The 20,160-nt window shown below is 31.2% G+C and overlaps 5 protein-coding genes across 5 annotated transcripts; 1 reads left to right on the forward strand and 4 right to left on the reverse strand.

The window, feature by feature from the left end:
- Positions 1-1,085: 1,085 nt before the first annotated feature.
- LOC107365393 (uncharacterized protein F54H12.2-like) lies at positions 1,086-2,321 on the reverse strand. The gene has a single exon (XM_015932879.2). It carries the CDS (start codon positions 2,319-2,321, stop codon positions 1,086-1,088), a length of 1,236 nt encoding a protein of 411 aa, XP_015788365.2.
- Positions 2,322-7,529: 5,208 nt separating this feature from the next.
- Positions 7,530-8,021, reverse strand: LOC149094126 (TATA-box-binding protein 2-like). The gene has a single exon (XM_089267421.1). The coding sequence runs from the start codon at positions 8,019-8,021 to the stop codon at positions 7,530-7,532; it is 492 nt and encodes a 163-aa protein (XP_089123547.1).
- Positions 8,022-8,166: 145 nt separating this feature from the next.
- LOC149094127 (uncharacterized) lies at positions 8,167-11,658 on the reverse strand. The gene has a single exon (XM_089267422.1). It carries the CDS (start codon positions 11,656-11,658, stop codon positions 8,167-8,169), a length of 3,492 nt encoding a protein of 1,163 aa, XP_089123548.1.
- A 783-nt stretch (positions 11,659-12,441) lies between these two features.
- On the forward strand, positions 12,442-13,281 carry LOC149094128 (uncharacterized). The gene has a single exon (XM_089267423.1). It carries the CDS (start codon positions 12,442-12,444, stop codon positions 13,279-13,281), a length of 840 nt encoding a protein of 279 aa, XP_089123549.1.
- A 600-nt stretch (positions 13,282-13,881) lies between these two features.
- Positions 13,882-15,335, reverse strand: LOC149094129 (uncharacterized). Its single transcript, XM_089268304.1, has 2 exons — positions 14,780-15,335; positions 13,882-14,592 (listed from the first exon to the last, which is right to left on the reverse strand). The coding sequence occupies exon 2, from the start codon at positions 14,580-14,582 to the stop codon at positions 14,010-14,012; it is 573 nt and encodes a 190-aa protein (XP_089124430.1). The 5' UTR covers positions 14,583-14,592; positions 14,780-15,335; the 3' UTR covers positions 13,882-14,009.
- Between the last annotated feature and the right edge of the window lie 4,825 nt (positions 15,336-20,160).

Consider the following 20,160-nt stretch of genomic DNA (forward strand, 5'->3'; position numbering starts at 1 on the left):
CAAATGTATCGATAATTAACATTACAAGTTAATTAAAGGTTTGGAGCGAATTTAAATCAGTGGCAATTCAATTTTTGGTCAATTGAAAAGTTGTTATAAACGCCTTGTTAATAATGTTTGCATTTTTGTGAACAAATGATTGTTTCAATTTTAGTCTGTTAAATAATCCCACTTAAAGCAAGGTTATTAAAGGCAACCTTTGCTCATATAATTAATTAACTGTTCATCTCACGTATTTGTCATCAATTGTCATTCTCATGATGATGATGATGAAAGAGAGGTTAAAGTAATGTTACATGGTAAAAAATGCAAATGAATGTTATCAAGCAAAGGGCAAGTTAATAAACGAGTAAAATTTTTCATTTAATATTGGCAAAAAATCAGTGTTTATAATCACTTGGTTATCGGTTATTCTTGTTATCATTTATTCAATCTGACCCAAACTATTATGATTTGCATTGTTAAACAATCATAATTTAAGTTTAACAATCGTGTATTGAATAATAATAAAACTGACCAGAGACAGAAGTAGTATAAAATGGCTGGCTCCAGCACAATTGTGCTGGAGCCGAGCCACAGTCATTAAGAAACTTAAATGAAGTTTTTTTTTCAGCAAAATTTTAGTTTGTAAAATTTTTTAGATTTTATTCATTTAGATGTAATCGGTTAGTAATTTTTTCAGTCGTTTTTCATTTACATTATGTTTACATTTTTCAAATAAATTGAAAAATCGTTCAGGGTGATTAGCTAAGATTACAAAAAGAACACAAAAGTAACCACATGCAGTAGAAGTATTTCCTTGATATTTATATGGACAATGATCAAAACCTCTAGTTGTATTTCTTTCAATGAAAGTTAAAATATTCCCTTCTGGACTACGGCCGAATGAATCAAAGTAAATTGCCCTTCCAAACCGTGTAAAATTTATTGCAACCCAATGTGATCCTTCTTTATAGCTTGGATCCAGGTTTATTATAAAAGAGATTGGTCTTTTAATCGTAATAGGAAGACGATCACTAGGAAAAACACCTCCAAACCATTTCAAATGTTTCAACATTTTTTTTATTTTTAAACTGTTCAACATTTTAATAATCAATAGTTACTTGTCGGTTTTTATCAATGGTGATTAGATTATCATACTGAGCAAATACAATTGCCTTTATTGTGTTAGATAGGGCTTGACTGAAACGAACTTCTAATCTAGCTTTGCCTCGTTTTATTAGTGATAATACTCCAACGTCCGCTCCTAGTTCTCCACCAATATCAAATGCATAAAGTACTTTGTCTTTTTTGTATTTCTCATACGATAGTTGTAATTGAGCTATTCCTTCATCTTGACCTAGTGCTCGATACAATTCTACAAATTCACGCATTGCGTTTCCATTTGCATATTCAGGTGTATATGGTATACTGGGATACATCACGCCATCGATATTTAAACTGATATGGTTGACGTTAAAATGTTGAAATTCAAACGGATCTGAATCTATATACCCACTTATTGCTCTTTCATTCACAAACCCGATAATACATCTACGAGGTAAAACTCCTGAAAAAACATTCTCTACAGATATAGAGGATAATCCTTTCGCAATAAAGAAATTTCTTGTGTCTGATCGTGTTATAAAATATTTTGCAGGATATGTTTCTAGTGTTTTAATAATAGATGATTGTGCATCAGGATAAAGTTTGATTCTTTTGATATGCAGCGAAAATTTCTGTATTTTGAATGAATACTGTTCTGTTTCAACGAGAGTTTCTTTAAACAATGGGAAAGAACCTGAACTTCTTGTAAAACGAAATGAAATCGGGACACCATTGAGCAGTAATTTGTCTTGAGTGCACATTGGTAAATGAAGTCTAAAATATAATTCGTGTACTTTATTTCCTTCAATAACTGCTTGTGTTATTGAAGATCCAGCTTCAGCTTCAGTTGGATGTCTATATAATAAATCTTCTAAAAAAGCTTGATAATGATACATGTTGTTAGCAAGCGACGTATTAGTTGATCCAAGATATAAATCAATTTGTTCGAAAATTGCATTAGCAAAATTTTCTACGAGTGTGATTTTTTCTGAGGGTTTCAATATTGCATCTTTATTTGTAATGTAAACTTTCATATGAACCATTGTAGCGCTTAGATCTGTGAAATCCTCTGATGCAGGAATATTCACTTCAAATGTTTTGCCATTATCTAAATTTTGAGACGGTCGATAGTCAGTTTCATAACTAGATTCTATTGCAACTTGTGTCGGCGGTACAGTGAATAAGCTTAATTCACTTTTACTAGCTGGAGATGATGAAGGATGTAGATATTCCATTTTTAATCAAATATATCTTTCTTTTTTTTACTCAATCGCTTATTCTTATATAACCTTTTGCGCTTGATACCTTTTCCTGTTTGATTCATTAATGTACTAGCTTTATTTAGAGAGTCATTCACAGCAGCATGTATTCCTGTTTTTGCATGCAATTTAACAGATTCTTTAATGTTTTTTTTGTCTAAAATGTCCTGACCTACATTAATACCAGTTTTCAAAGCATGTTTACCAAGAATTTTCAAAATCGGAACACCAAACCTTTTTATCAAACTACCGAAACCGTAGCCTCGCTGATATGGAACCCCTCTGAAAACCTCGATATCTGAAAATCCAGAACCAGCTTGTTGCTGATAAAACTTATTAAAATTTGAGTCACAAGAACAATATACTTTACGATTCATTTTATTTTTATGTTTTATTTCTTTCATTAAAAATTCTTATACAACTATACACGTTTCAAGTGTAAACCAACTAAAACACGACCTGAATTGAATTTGATATTTTGTCCCATTTCATCAGTGAGCAAAAAATTGATATCTTCGATTCTATTTGATCTAACAGGATAATAAAAAGGTTTCAAGAATTTTTCATGAACTAATTCATATTCTTTAGCTCTTTTGATTGGTAAGACTCTCATTACACGAGCAGATTTATTTCCAACAAAATGCTCAGCGACTATGTCTGAATTTATGAACATCAAATGGGATCGCAAGTTCAGATTACATCGTTTATCACTAGCGTAGGAATTTTTCCCTTTTGAAAAATCATCAATCATTTGCAAATATGAACTAGCATCGAAACCTAAAGCATTCAAAAATCCAATATCTGCAAAATATGGAGTGTATGTTTTTCCTTGATTGCGTCCTGGGTGGAAAATGATTCTCCCATTATCATATGCTAAACCTGGAAAATTCAGAAATTCATCAACTGCATTGCTGTCTGTGTTTGTTTGAGTTCTGATTCCAAGATTAGCTAGTCTTTGGACCAATAAATTTTCTTTATTCTCTAATTTGATACGTTTTGATTCAATTTCAACCTTTTCATCTTCAATTTCTTTGATTTTACGTTTAATTTCTGCTTCCTTTTCAGTCAAACGTGATGATAAATCGATTTCGTTTGCTTTTAAAGATTCAATTTCATCTTTATATTGTTGTATTTGTTGAGAATTACGTATTATTTCATTCGCTAAATTTGACTTATCATTTTTCAGAGTGTTGATTTCATTGTTAAGATCTGCGAGTTTTTCATTATGTTCTTGCTTCATTATTTGATTTTCACGTTTGAGTTCATTGAATTTACGCTGACTTTCAACTAGTGTATTCCTCAAAGATTCATAATCATCATCTAGTTTCTTTATTTTTATTTTATGTTGTTTTTCTGCTTCGATTTCTGCATTTTTTAATTTATCAATTTCTGTTTGCATTCCTTGTATTTGAGTATTATGTCGACCAGATAATGCACTAGTATCAGTTCTTTTTTTGGCAAGTTCTGATTCCAATTCAGCTATTTTTCTTGCACTAGCATTAGCACTATCAGCAAACGATCGTTTAGCTGAGTACAGTTCTCTTTCTTTTGCATCGAAATCATCTTTAGCTTTGGCTGTTTTTACTCTTGCTTCATTTACTGACGCTTCACTCAGTGTTAATTTCTGTTCCAATTTAGAAATTTTTTCTTTCAAATTGTTGATAGAAGTGTTGAGTTCATTCATATTATTGACTTTCTTGTCATGTTCAATCTTTAAATCTTTATACTTCTGATGTTCTTCTTGTTTTGATATTTTAACTTGATCAAGTTGATCGGTAAATGTTCTCAAATTAGCGTGTAAAGCAACCATTTCTTTTGATTTTTTCTCAACCTCAGCACGAAATTTTTCCATCTCCTTATAAAGTTTATCTATAATTATCGGAACACCAACTGAAATGCGTTTATATAAGTCCAATCTGTCCTCTTTTGACATTTCTCTCATTTTTCAGGGGTAAGCTCGTTTACTTCTGCTAACGTTAAAGGTATTATCAAAGGTCCCTCTGGTACAGAAGGTTTGGAGAAAGCTCTATTTTCTGATTTATCGAGCGACCTTTTATTTCGATCGAGTATATCTGTAGTAACATTACCTGTCACTTTTTTAAATAGTGAATGTAAAGCGTCATTAATTTTGGATATTATCACTTCTGGTGCATCGTTTTCATTCAAAAAAACATCTGATAATAGTTTTTCTGTTTTATCTGATGTGAAAAGTTGCACTTGGATTTTAACTTCTTCTGGAGCAATATCAATCGGATAAAAAATTTCTTGTATTCCAACTACCCATTCGCCATCTAATTCCAATGGCACAGGAAGTTTATTTGTGAATTTTGATAAAGTATTATCAGGAAAATCTTCCATCGATGCATTAGAAACTACCTCAATGAAATATTCTTCAGGTTGATTCCACATTTTGTACCCAGCTGTTGAATTTACTCGGATAACCTAGCCACTTTACGAAAAATTCCTTTTGTTTTGTTGTCTTGTTGATACGACTTTTAATAATCTTTTCGATTTTGTGAAGATTTTGTTCTGTCACTGGTATTAGCTCAGGATGATAGAATATAGATGTAATAGGTTCTTTCAACAAATCAATCAATCTGTAAACGTAACCTTGAGGTGTTTTTTTAACTTTCACGATTTCAAAAATTTCTTCTGTGAAGTTGCTTGTAGCTCCTTTTTCAAACTTTCCTTTAGCTCTGGTTATACGTACTTTTGTACCAACAGAATAGGGCTTTTGTCTTTTATTTAATGTACGATGTGATTTTCTTATATTAAGTACGACTTGAGACCGGTTTTCCTCATTAACTTGTGTAGGCGTCATCATTATTGTTCGATGATAAGAATTGTTGTATGAATCTACGATATCCTGTAGAACCTTGATATATGATCGACTATTCACATGATGCATGTATCTATATAATCTTGTTCGCAACGTTCTATTAAATCTTTCTACAATGGCACATTTTATCACATCATCAGTTGAAGTAAAAAATTTAATTCCATACACATGTAGCAATTCTTGTACAGTTTTATTTTTAAACTCAGTTCCTTGATCTGACTGTATTTTTTCAGGGATTCTTCCAGTTTGGAAAATACTTTCTAACACTTGTGCTACTTCACTTCCAGTCTTTCTTTTAATTGGCTTGGCCCAAGCATATCTGCTCAAACAATCTATAACATTCAAAATATATTTATAACCCTCATTTTCTTTCTGTAACCAAGTCATATCCATAATATCAATTTGCCATTGTTCATCAATTGAATTGACGAGAATAGGTAATCTTATAAACTTTTTATTAATATCTTTGAAAAGATTGTATACATCTTGTTTTAATAACCATGTTCTCACGAAATCATAAGTTATTTCTGGATGCTTTTTTTTAATTAATCGGTACAATCTTTGGAGTCCTCCAAACCCTCCTGTACTTTTGATTGAATAGTACTCAGATGCAAGAAATCTTTCCATAAATGACTTTTTGATGCGTTACCGTACCTTTTCAAAACTGGTGTATGTCGAATAGATTTAAAAAGCTGTGGTCTTCTTTCTATTTCCCCTATCACTCTTATTGTTCCACTAGGAGCATTTACTCCAGTATAGTCCTGATTCTTAGATAAAGTTAGATACTGTGCGATTGTCTCTATATTGCTATTATTAATTTGCGTTCCATCATCTCTTATCACTTTTCCTTTTGGATCTACTAGATCTGGAATATTCCGCAAAGCAAGTTCTAATTCATATGCATTTAATTCCCTATTAATTTCAGGCGTTGGTGTTCCGTGAGATAATGAGGAAGATGAAGGTGTTGTTACGGTTCCAGGTGTGGACGTGGAAAGTGATGACAATGGACTGAAAGAAAGCTGTCTATCATCCATACTAGCAAATGGATCATAATTTTCAGTATTAACACCATTATCAATAACATTAGGTTTGTTAGCAATCGTTTGCGTTTCGCTGTTAACTTTATTCTTAATAGAGTTTTTTAACAACAAATCATTGTAAAGTCTAACTTTCAAGTCCATCGGTATATTAGCATTCATTATTGGTTGTAAATAAGATGGATTAAAAAATTGACAATTTTTCCTATATTGATCCTCAGGAATGAGTATCATTTTAGTTATTGCATTCATTTTATCAATTTTCTTGCAACTATATCAGCAAGAATAGAAACAGCTGGAATAAGTAATGCGGGTAATGCACCACCGTTTTGGATTAAAATCTTTTTTTTATTTTTGGGATTAGATCGTTCACTAAGTTTTCTCACTATCTTCTTATACGGTTTCAGTTTTTTCATTTGTTGACGATTAACATGAATATTTCCCTTCAGAATATTCTTAGAAATATCACTTATTGCATTGAAAACATGGATTGGGCAAGAATCAAGAGTTTTTTTTCTTTTGACTTTGGATCTAATTTTTGTTAGTTTTTTAAGATAGGGTAATACTTTTAAAGCTTTTTCTACAGTCATCTTTATTTTGTATTTTGTGGACGGTTTGACATCTTATATAAATTATCAAATTTGATAAGCGGTTATGTATTCTTTCTCGCCACAAATATTTGTCAGCAATCGTATCTCATCTGGACAGTCAGACTTTAAATCAATAAAAAGATAAGAATACGGTTCATGAGTAGCGTCTTGGAAGATTTGTTGAAATTTTTTGATATTCCTGGGGAACATCTGACGAGCGATCATTGTTGCTATTGATTGGTCTCTAGGGTTTTTAAAAAGAACAATGTAATTTGAGTTGAGGGAGATGTTCCGACTTTCAACTCCACGGATAAAAAAATTCTGCACCAGGAGAATCACCGAAACGTTCCTGTGATGACTTCCTTTAGTGAATAGCTCCGACACAATTTTTGAATTCACTGATTCATGCATTAAGTCATCAATTATTATCCATTCAGGTTTACTACCGTCAAAGGATTTCATCAAGTTTTCAGGTAGTCCTTGTATGAAGTTTACTGATGTTAAATCCGAAAATGATTGTTGATATTCGCTATAAAAATACGTTATTCGATCAGGTTTTGGATTTGAGAAAATCCCAGCATGTTGAATTAATTTGTTTACAAAATGAGTTTTACCAGAACCCGAAGGTCCAGCAATCATCATAGTAAAAGGATGTTTCAAATATACACTATAAAGATTCATTTTATTTCATTAATCAAATTACAATTCTTATATTACATTAAATCTTGTATGCAAGAGGATTAAATCGGTAACAGAATGTTTTATATGCTGTTTCTAGTTGCTCCATTGATTTAGCTCCGGTTATGATCAATGACCCTTTTGGGTAATACACAAAACAGATACCATACTCTTTCCATGTGATTGCGGGGAATAGTTCAGGTTCATAACATACTTTCAATCCACTTTGAAATATAGTGTTTGCACTGATTGGCTGCTCAAATTTCACAACACCAGTTATGTTCACTATTTTGATGAAATTTATTTTTTTGAACACACCCAATACGAAATCTTTAGTTTCTTCGAGAGATTTGAATCCAGTAGCGATTATTCTTCCAGAACCAAACAATAAACAACATTTCTTTCCACACTTTAATATTTCAGCATTAAACCGTTTCTTTTTTCCTTGTTTTGGAATAATATCTATTTTAGTATTAACATCCCATAACGTAACAAAATTAGTTACGCTAACCGAGGGTAATATTTCGTTCATAGTGAACATAAACTTTGAATGATGAATAGGAATACAATAAAAATATAATCAATCCAATCAGGATTAATATAGTTGAAATTAGTTCTTTATTCATTATTTTTCAGAAGAAGGAAATATTGACTTTCTTATACATACAACAATACAGTTAGTTATCACCAATAGCATAGTGACCATAAGCATAAGAAGTAATGCCATCTGGTTTCAAGTAACGTTTATCATCAAATGGGTTCAGGGAAAGTTTGTGTGACTGTAAAGATTTGATTTTATGTTTTTCACTTCGTATTGTTCTCATATCATGATAAAAAAGTTTTAAGTCAAAAAGAGCAGTTTTGTAATCATCCAAGCTGACCATTTTTTTCAACACAACCTTTTGAACACCCTTCGCTGTCTTTTTAATATTATCTTCAGAGTTGATGACATAAACCTTAGGTTTAAGAGCTATGAATTCCAGAATATGCTTTCCATTCAGCTCATCTTTAAGATAACCCAGTTTCTTTTTGTTGATATCAGTCCATAATCCGGATTCATGATTTCTGGGATAATCAGAAAAATCGAATATATAATGCAGATTTTTATAATCTGCGTGTAAATCTTCTGTCTTTATGTGATAAATCAAGCTATCAGTATCTGTATAAAGAAGCTCAATATTTTCATTGAAATATTTTTTGAATACATCGTAATGCAATTGATACATATGCAGTTTAGAATATTCCAAAACAGTGAATCCTACAAAGATTGGTTTGTTAAGATTTACTTTTCTTCGACGCAACTTGAAAAGAGCTTTATTCTCATCCAATATATAAAATTTTTCACATATTGCTCTGCGCATTTGCTTCATTGCACCAGCATATGTAAGCTCCAACTTAACTTCAGTGTGTTTACGGACATCTTCGATTGATTTACCATAGATTGCATTCACCATGAGCTTCCAAAAGTTTTTTTCGAAATTTGATTTACTCTCTTGACGTTTAGTTGTACATAGTAGAATATAATCTCGTAACCATGGTTTTTGCTTAAATTTGATTATGCGGTGGATCTTAGTAATTTTTAGTCCTTTTTTCACATAGTACGAAAGATTTCTATAGTGTACTACATATTTCATCTTTTGTAAAAAGCTAGGTATAAGTTTCGAAGTTTTAGTTCTTTTATAACCTGTGCTTTTTAAAATATGATTTTGGTAATTACTCAACTGTTCATCTTCTATCATCGATTTATCAGGTGCAAGGGGGAAATCATTATGTGCATTGTGTAGATCAGCAGGATATTCAATATCAACTTCGAATATGCAACCGACATCTGAATCTTCTGTTTCTTTATTTATGAAACAATCATAAATTCCATCAAAATCTTTATCGTCTACCCATTCAAAATCTGAAATAGGCATGCTTTGATATAAAGCATATCCATATAAATTGTTAACGTCGAGATAACTTATGAAACTTGATTGTTTCGAAGGGTCATATCTCGAAGTTCCAGGAGTATTTGCTTCTGCATATCTACGCATTGCTGATGAAATTCCTCCTCTTACACCTTTTTCTATCATCATGATCATATTGATATCAGTTAATAAATCAATAACTGCTTTTGTTTTTTTAAGAGCTGCCGCCCATGTGAGACCGGGCGCAGAGAAAAAATGTGGAGGATCTAAGTTGAATTGCTGTATGCTTATTGAACGAAAATCTTCGAAAACGGCAACTAATAAAGCAACATCAATCTTCTGATAAAGATCTTGAAATTCTCCAAGATTTTTGATTTCGAAATGATTCCAAAGATCAACCATATTTTGATATGTTTCATTGTCTAATGTTTCAAACTTTAACTTGTTAGCAAAATTTTCTATTCCCGGTAATTTTGTCTCATTGAATCTATCGAAACTGTCTAAATAGTCATAAGGTAGCATTGCTTTTTTTGAAACGAAAGGAATATCATGATCGTGGAATAATTGGGTTAAGTATTTTTTTCTTGCATCCTCTGATAAATCTTTCGCTAAATTATCTAAAGAACTACTTAAAAATGAGAAACTGTCAATAAATTTCAAATTTCCAAATTGAAACGAGATGTATTTCTCCATATTTTGGGGGACAATCGATATTTTTTTGAACATATCATCTTCAATCCCTTGTAGTAAAATGTGTGCATCGAAATTTTTCAAATTATGAAAAATTACAGGAATATCTTGTGGTATTCGCAAATCTAAATTGCAAGATACATGAGCAGCTCCACGGTATTTTCCTGTAAAATGATCATGATCCTTGACTTTCATATCATTATCTTTGAATTCACATTCACAGATATGACAAAATTGAGCTTTTGCAAATGCATCATCATCATCTGGAGTCATTACGAAATCCAACTGTCTATCATCTATAATTTTACGAATCTTCCAAACTAATGAACGCATTGATTGTAGAAAAACTTTTCCAGCTTCCAATCCTCGATAAGAGTCATATTCAACGATTTTTCCATAAGCATCAACTACTGCATAACCAAAGCTTGATGGTAAATGCTCTTGGTATTCAAACGTCTGTTTGTTAATATCAGTATCCACAGGTTTACACAAAGTTTCAAAATCAGCATAAACAACGAAAGGATATTTCAATTGTTTATGAAATTCATCAAAACACAATTTAGCTCCTTTTTGCGGAACTAAAATTTTCTGGGCCTTAAAATTTTTGCAGTCACTTGCATGTTCGGTTAGGATTTGTTTATTCCTGAATCCTGTTAGACAGTTATAGCAGAAATGATGATATCTAGATTGTTTGCTACCAGCAAATCTGTTGAAATTTTTTATCGGCCAATAATGTTGAGCAAAAAGTAAGAGATCAACATGTTTTTCTTGTTGATTATTATTTACGATCAATGGAATAGGGTATAAACCAAGCTCATCACTATAAGCCAAGGCAAAAACATTGATTGAGATACCATTTCTCTTTCCGAAAGTCTTTATACGATCCAATTTAACTTCTCCATCGAAACCATCAAAATTGTATTGTTTGACGTAGGCTTTATAATTCGATATTCTTCCTGGATTCCTCTTAGCAGGATGTAAAGCTGCCAAGATACTCCACATGAAACACTTATCTATGGTTTGCAATTGTATTATGCACCGTTTTGCCACAAATTCGGCAGGTAATTTTCGAAAAAGACATCCACCTGAAAGAGGAACATATTTACCAATTCTCAATTCCATGAGTGTAACTTTACGGAGCATCCATCCACTACCTTTATGAGTGAAGTTATCAAAATCAATCAGAATTTCAACTGCAGATTCTTGCAAAAATTCATCAAACAGTTCCATTGTTGTAAAAGCTTTCATTGAAGATGAGAAGAGGGGATCCAGCCAGATAACTTCACTTCCATCTGTTTTGTAGAATTCACATTGAACACTGATTTGAGCCTTTAAACCATTGAATTGTTTGAGACATCTTTTGAAGATTTTTCGTATACTTTTATGTTCTGTCTTGAGTAAAGACTCAATATCAAAAATTTGTTCATCGAACTTTTTTTTAAACACATTCAAAGAACGACTGAAAGCTGTTTTTTGAATGGAATAACCATCAGGTAAATCAAAATCCAATGCACAAATATCATCAGCTCTTTCACTTTTGTAGATTTTTTCATGATGACACAGATTCATGTGTTTTTTGAACTTTTTTGAACAAAATTTACACTTTTGTTTAAACTTGTACATTTTGTATAGATAACTTTCTTTATAATGATGATGTTAAGGTAGAACACAACTAATTTATATGTTTTATGATACAGTTGCATTCTATTTAAGGACCAATCAACAATAAATAATTTTCAAATAAAGAACAGTCTAATAATTTTTTTTCAAGGTTTTTTATGTTAAAATAATCCTTGCGTATCAAATTAGGCTAAATAAGGCTACTTTAAGTGAATCAAAGATGTAGGAATGAAATTTTTATCATTTAAAAAATTCAAGGAAAATAATAATTTTCCTTGAATTTTGGTAAATGGAAAAATTTCATTCCTACATCTTTGATTCACTTAAAGTATCCAATCAATGTCATAGTTTTAATCAACCTACAATTATAACGAAATCGTTGTTTTGATTTCATCATTTCAAATAATAACGAGCCCAATTTCATGTGAAATTAATCAATTCCAAGGTTGATAATGATGAAATCGTTGAAATCTTGGAGTGATGTAAAGATGTGGGTATAGAATAAATTACATTCAAGGAAACGATCAAGGACTTGAATAATTTACTTTAAACAATAACCTTAAATAGTAATTAAACTAGAAAAAGCTTATTAGTGTTAAAAGGTGAAGGCGTTCTCGATAATTCTTTATTTTTGTATAAAAACAGCCAAACAATTTCTAAAAGTATCAGTGACTAAAGTGAAATCATTTCGATTGTTATTTAAATTTCATTTATTAGTGATTAAAGTTCGAAATGTCTTGTCAAATAACATTTGTCAAACACAACTCCAAGGCAAAAATACCAATCAGAGGTTCAAGAGCTTCTGCTGGTTTTGATTTGCATAGTGTTGAGCATTGTTTGATCAAACCTGGCGAGCGTGCTTTGGTGAATACTGGTTTGACATTCGTTATGCCAGTCGGAACATATGCTCGCCTAGCTTCACGATCATCATATGCAGTTCGAGGTATCGATGTTGGCGCAGGAGTTATCGATCCTGATTATACTGGTCAGGTAAAAGTGTTGCTGATAAACAATTCAGGAGAAAACTTAATAGTGGAAGAGGGAGATAGATTTGCACAAGTGATTTTTGAATATTATCACGATGGTGCTATGGTTGAAGTTTTCAATTGTGAGCCAGGAAATATTCGGAGAGACGAGGATGTAATAGTTGTATATAAAATGGACCCAGACACACGAATACCGGAGAAATACTCGGATGATAGTGTTGCTTTCGACTTTTTTGCCGAGGTGGCTTTCCTAATGCAACCAAAATCAAGAAGAATAATTCGGACTGGATTAATATTCAAATTTTCCCCTAAAACGTACGGTTACATTTCGAGTAATCTTGAATTGGCTAAACAAGGACTAGATTGCTTAGAGAGTTTGATCGAAGCAGATGATGAACCAGCTGTAATTATCTTGATCAACAATTCTCAACATCCCATTTTCATCGAGAAAGGTGAAAGAATTGCCAGGTTGGTGTTTGTTAAAAATGCAGCATCAGTTGCTATAACTACCGTCAGTGAATCAGTCAAACTTTTGTCTCAAACTGATCGAGGTACTCATGGATTTGGTTCAACTGGAAACCGATAAGTTTTTCACAATCTTGGATGGACATGTTGTTTGATTTTCTCATATGAATTCTTTTATTAGCGATTAAGATACTAAAAATGTAACAATTTAATGTTTTTTTTTTCTTCTAACTACTTTTTTCAACTTTATCTTGGATCAATTTGATTTCCAGAATTAATCTGGCTTTCTTTTCTATGTAATCTTTCAATAATTCTAACAGGAAGTTCTTCTAATAATTTTATGTAGCAATTTAATGCATTTAAATCGATTACTTTATATGAATCTAATAAATCGTTTTGTTCTTTCAAATAGCTATTTAAGGAAATTATTTTTCTTTCTAATTCACCACATTTATTTTTCAACAAATCATTTTCTTTCAATAAACTATCATTGAATTTTCTTAAAGATTCAATCTCTTCATAGCTTGACATTTTACCAACAGCTTATTATGAATCATTTCTTAAACAAAATGATCATATAATCATTCTTTGGTAACAAATTAACTTGATAGGCAAAAACATGTATATCAGGGTATATGTACCGCTGACTCCAAACATTTTCTTGATCAAACGTGATACAATTTTTTTTATCGTAAATGAATTATATTTATTAGGTATTGAGTTGATTAGCAAAGAAACAAATATAAAGCAAAATAAATCCCCCCATCAAATTCAAAGAATTTGCATTAAATTGTTAGTCATATAGTATTCATCAAACAGAATGAATGGATTATCAAAATTACTGGGATATCATTTATCCCAATTTTCATAAGTTCGGCGCAGCCAATCAATCAATCCTGGTATTTGCTCTTTGCTGACATCACCTCCAGAGTTACTTATTTGAGGTCGATTGTCTTTAAACCAATACTTGCGGAAATGTCCAATTCTTCCTTTACCAGTTGGAATTGTAAAGAAGATAAGATTGTTTGATACAGTAAAGGCGTCTCTATCATCAAAGTTAGGCAAAGTATTTCTTTGAACATTGCCTGGAATCTTGGTCAAATCGACTTCAATTGGTTTCAAATCATATTTCCTTTTCTTCTTTGATTTAGTAGTTACAGATTCAGAATCTGAACTAGAAGATGACGAAGAAGACGAGGACGATAAATTACATACGTTACGTTCTGGACCGGGTAGTTTCGGTACTTTAAACTCAGGAATCTTTTGCTTCAATGTAGAAGTCATATCTAGAGCCATTTGAGAAGATGGAGTTGCTTCAGGTACATCAACAAGCTGAATTTCAGTGGTAGCCTTTTTAGCTTTCTTTCGCTGCTTATTCTGCGTTTGCTGTACAATCTTCCCATCAACTACTGTGAGTGACATATTACAATTACTGTTAATTGCAAAAAAAAAGGAAATTGAATGTTTTCAAATGATTTTCAAGTCAGTTTCAATCAACTATCAATAAAAAATTAATAGTAAGCAGATAAAATCAAATTAAGATAAAAAATCAGACAATAGTCAGTGAATGAACACAAGAAAAATATCTGAAATAATAGGTTAATCAAAATCAAACTAACAATTTAGTTGATCACGTGATTATTTGTGAAAAAAAAACAGCAGAATCCAAGAAGGGGCAAATCGGGCAAAAAGGGCCAAGAAACCAAAGGCACAACCAAAGACCAAAGTAAAACTTGATTATGTGTGAAAAAACACTAAAATCAAAGAAGGGGCAAAATCGGGCAAAAAGGGCCAAGAAACCAAAGGCACAACCAAAGACCAAAGTAAAACTTGATTATGTGTGAAAAAACACTAAAATCAAAGAAGGGGCAAAATCGGGCAAAAAGGGCCAAGAAACCAAAGGCACAACCAAAGACCAAAGTAAAACTTGATTATGTGTGAAAAAACACTAAAAACAAAGAAGGGGCAAAATCGGACAAAAAGGACACAGAAAGCAAAGGCACAACCGGAAAATCATAAATCGGAACTTGATTCTGAAAGAAATTCCAAGCATAAAGTGGAACAATGAATGGGAAACTTAAACAATGTAATTAAAGCTGTATGTTGAAAAGTACAAAATATTAACAATCATTTTGTAACAAATATAAGATTTAAACATTTAATATGAATAATCAAAGTGAACTGATATCTTTCTGAACTTTTCCAACGGTATTTATACGAATTTTGAACATCAGTTCTTCCTGTAATTATGTTAATTGCATTCGTTTTGTAAAGAGGAGTGAAATGATATGCAACTTGTCATATTTTACCTTATTCGTGCAAATGGAATAAATTGCGTAGATGATGTATTGTTAAAGTTGATTACTATGTAAAAAGGCTGATTAAAAAAGATCAATTAAAGTTTTCTTAGAAAAAAAAAGAAGAAGATTGATATATAATAGCATATAACGGTAATACTAATGCTATACCACCCATCACTTTTGGTAAATGAGAATATTTTTATAATCTTGCAAAAAAAAGAAGATATGATGTTTACCATTTATGTCCAAAAGCCCAAAAGCAGAACGAGGTTGCTTTCATTGCGCAAAATGTTACCAATTATATGCAAGAAATGCAATTGCAATCATCATGACAACATGTGAAAGTGATTGTTGTTATTATAACCAAAAAAGGGAAAAGATTGCATTTAATCACTTTCTGTGAGCAAGAGTATTATTGATTTACAACATGCATGGGTCAATAAAATTGGCTCAGAAATAAAAAGAAAAATAGGTTGTCTGGATCAGTTTTAGGAACTACAAGATGGAATTATATTTTGAAATCTTAAGTAGGTAGCAGTCCATCTTCATCAATTGGCAAGCTCAATTTAATCTTCATTTTACTGTTAGTTTGCAAATAGTCGTTTATCTCTGTTCAAAAATCATCGATTCAGTGTTTTAATTTTTATAATGTCTGCAACTGTTGACAATGAAGACAATCAATCGCAACAAATGGAAGCTAATGTTAGTGTAAATCAACAAGAAGATCCTGTTGCCTTGGAAGAAGGAGAGATAGTAACAAGTGAAGACGAATCAGTTCTCGATTGCAACTGTGAAATGTGTTCACAACGTTCACCATCGATAGAAATAGTGGAAGTGATACCATCAAATGTGGCTGCTGAAGAAGAATATCTCTATGGAGATGAAGAAAGTTGTATTACGATTGACGTTTTTACCAGTACCTGTTGTACAGTGCCACTAAATAGAGTCTTAATGTGTTTAGAGAACATAAGAAATTATTTAGAAAATCATCGAGACCCTCAAATGATGTTGAATTGGATACCCATTCTTTGTTCGTCGTTGAAACGAGAATTCGGTCATCAACAAATGTAAGTACAGCTTCAACACAAGTATACTTAACTAGATAACTGTATATGATCATTCACAATTTCTTTTCTCTCTTTCTTTCAGGTAAAACCTTTGATTCAATATGTTCATTGAAAATAAAAAATTTTCATGTTAATTGTGCTGATAAATTTCATTTAAGTGACAAAATAACTGTGGCTCGGCTCCAGCACAATTGTGCTGGAGCCAGCCATTTTATACTACTGACAGACCAAAACTATGCAAACCTGAAACCCAAAAACATTAAACACTAAACCATCTTTTAACCTGTAAAATGTTGATAATGTTTCACTCACACTTAACTTGAATGATTAACTCTTGATGAGGTAAACCCTAATTGACCTGAACAAAAAGCGCAATCTTCATCATGAAAATGAGTAAAAGAAAAAAAATTAATTTTCGTTGCCATGAAAATCCAATGAAAAAACATTCCGAAACAGAAAGCGAGTTAACCCAAAAAAAGACCAGAAAAAACGCTTTCCTTAAAACCTAAAAAATTGAAAACCAGAAAATCAAATGACAAATGAAAATGAAATGTTTAAAAATTGAAATTGAAAATCAATTTGGAAATTCATTTTTCTCGGAAAGTTCAAGTTAATCTTGAATGGATTTGATTAGCTAAATGTCAACTGAAAGACTGAAGAGGTAAAAAAAGCTTCTAATGAACTTGTTTAATTAATAATTAACATCAATCATAAATTTTAACAATAAATAGAAGCTAATTTTTAATGACTTTCACTGCTCCTTTCTGATTCTCCTGTTTATATTGCAATTTTTTAAAACAATATTTTATCACGAAAGAAACATGAACATTGTAATTAAATAAAATGTCTTCATCTTTTTTTACCTTTAAACTTATTTTTTCATTCATTAAATATTATAATGATGATGATATTATCAATTAACAGAGAGATTCGTAATATTATAGCATTTATAATGAAATGGTAATAAAAGTCAGAGTGGGAAGACAGGAGTTACAATTGAAAGAAAACAATTAAATTGTTAACATTTATTAACATTTACATGGTAATCTTTAACTAACATGCGAAATGTGAATTTTCATTGAATCTATCGAGTTGTTGTTGTCCTTCAATATCATTCAAGAAAATAATGTTTTTGTATTTTAAAGGGAAAATTAAAGGTTAGTCTGAATGTTCAAGTGTTGGTATTGAATGAAAAGCAGTTTTTGATCGAGAAAAGGTTTTGCTTCATTTTTGGATCAATAATTTTAACCTTTTTTTCCTCGACAAATGTTTCCATTTAATGACATTTTATTGAAAGAGTAAACAATTAGTTTAATTGTTTTCCTTTGCTTTCGTGTTTTATGGTCATTTTGTCTGGTCAAGTTAAACTGACCAGTAAAAGTGATTAAGTGGTCAATTCAATGATCAAAAGCTCCATATTTGAATGATGAAAGAAACTTTTTTTCTATCAAATTATATTTATTGTTTCTCTAATTGAATGTCCAAAGGTTCATTGGTGAACATGAAAAATGTTGAATCTCCACAAAAAGAACAATATTTTTCAAAATTCGAAGTTTGTGGAAAAATCGAATTTCTTCCAATATTGAATTTTTTTCTTTTCCATGTTCATCTTCATGTATCGAATGAGAAAAAAACATTGAAATCAATCGCAAAACCCTAAAATTAAAAGACTTTTATCATGAAAAAAGATAAAAATATTCAACCAAAATCTATTTTTCGAAGAAAAGATCGAATAGAATTTTGTGATTTCTGAAATTTATTCGATTACCAATGAATTATCAACTGATAAACCAATATTAACTCAACAGCAAATTGCAAGTCGAAGTCGAAGGAAGGAAAAATTGAAAAATTAGAATTGCTATTTCATCTTATTAGCTGAAAGCACTTTCAATGTTGAAATCATTGAATAACAATTTATTTTAATTGAATGAAGTTGAATTCATTTTTGGTCTTTTGCTAATGAAATGTTCATTTTCACTTGAATTTGTTTGCTTTTTGCTTTGATAAAGTTTATGATAATCTTTCCCTTTCATCTGATCATGTTAATCAATGCGATTTGTGGTTGAGTGTTTTCCTCATCCTAGGAATGCATGTTATCCAATAATGTAAAGCATTTTATTGGCAACTAAACAACTTCAAAATTGGATTATCTCAACTTAATGTTGCCCTTTTCACTGAAACCTCTTTACATCATCAACTTGTAACATTACAATGTTTCTAGCTGTTTATCAATTACCGATTCGCAAATGTTAATCAAAGGTTGAAACTTGTACATTAAACTGTAATCTTGTAAAATGTTGGATTAATAAAAGAGATTTGCTCTTTCAGAGAAATCACTGAAATCTCTGAAGGGAATTGAATATTCATATTTTTCCTGTTCAACTGTTCAACTGAGCCAATCTTGAAAGATGGTGACAGTTGATAATAATGTAAATCAGTTGAGATAATGTTCACCAATCATGATTCCATTTAGACTTTCCTTTCATTTAGAATTTGGAAATTAATTTTTATTCTCATTCATCATGAAATCCAATTTCCAATATAGATACAGATTCCAAGTCTATTCATTGTTTTCTTTCTTCTGAGAAGAAGAGTTCGAACTCGAAAAAAAAGGATTATTGATTCTGTACTTTTCTCTCCTAAACTTGATTTTTTCTCGATTTTTGCTCTTTTTTTCTTCTTCTATCAAATCTGAAACATTTCAAGTCTTGTAGTGAACTTTTGCATATAAAATGAAATTCTGACACAAAAAAAGGCAACAGTAAGAACTAGTTGATGTTCAATTTAAGAAGATGAAGGATTGGATGAGGGACGAAAGAGACGCTGGTAATGCAGCGAATGCTGAGAAAAGATTATGATGAAGATGGAACAAAAAAAGAAGGTAAAAGAAACTATTTCAATAATTCAATTCTGTTATCCTTTTCCACTTTCCAGGTAACAACATTTTCCATCTCATCATTATTACACATGAAATCTGAAGCTCTCAGTCTTCATCTCTTGTCATCTCACTTTGGATTCCCTCGTCAAGTGAACCTGGTCGCCATCGCCCACCTATTCCAATAGATGAACATGATTATCATGGAAGCAAGTTATAGAGAAAAGAAGAGATTATTTTCAGTTTCAGAATTTCTACAAAAATAAATTTCAATAAGAAAAGAAAATCATTTTTGTTTTACTCAAAATTTTTGAAAACTCCAAATTCCAAATGAATCAGCTCATCATGACAATGAGCAAGAAGAAGAGAAAAAAGAATTCATTTTCAGAGTTGAATATTGAAAATGAGAATGAGCTTTACTTTTCTCATGTTTCATCATGATTCGAGTAACAAGGTTATTGGATTGAAAGAGAAGCTGGGAGTAAAGATTATTATTATTGCTATTGTTATAGGAAAAACGTTGTTTGATAAGAAATGAAAGGCGAAAAGACTAAGAAGGAAGATAGGAAAAGCAGGGAATTGATGATTATCCTATATCTTGAAGATAAATCCTCATCTTCTTCATTCTTCCTCTTCTCTTCATTTCCATTGAAACACTTTTCCTTTCAAGATTCACTTTCATCTTTTTACCTGTTAACAGAGTGAAGGTTTTAATCAACAATTTTAAAACATTATTTCCATCGATAACTTTCTTAATC

This window comes from Tetranychus urticae, chromosome 2, assembly GCF_039701765.1.
Source record: "Tetranychus urticae isolate SD_2017Ah chromosome 2, NJAU_TeUrti_SD_1.0, whole genome shotgun sequence".
NCBI classification, from domain to species: domain Eukaryota; kingdom Metazoa; phylum Arthropoda; class Arachnida; order Trombidiformes; family Tetranychidae; genus Tetranychus; species Tetranychus urticae.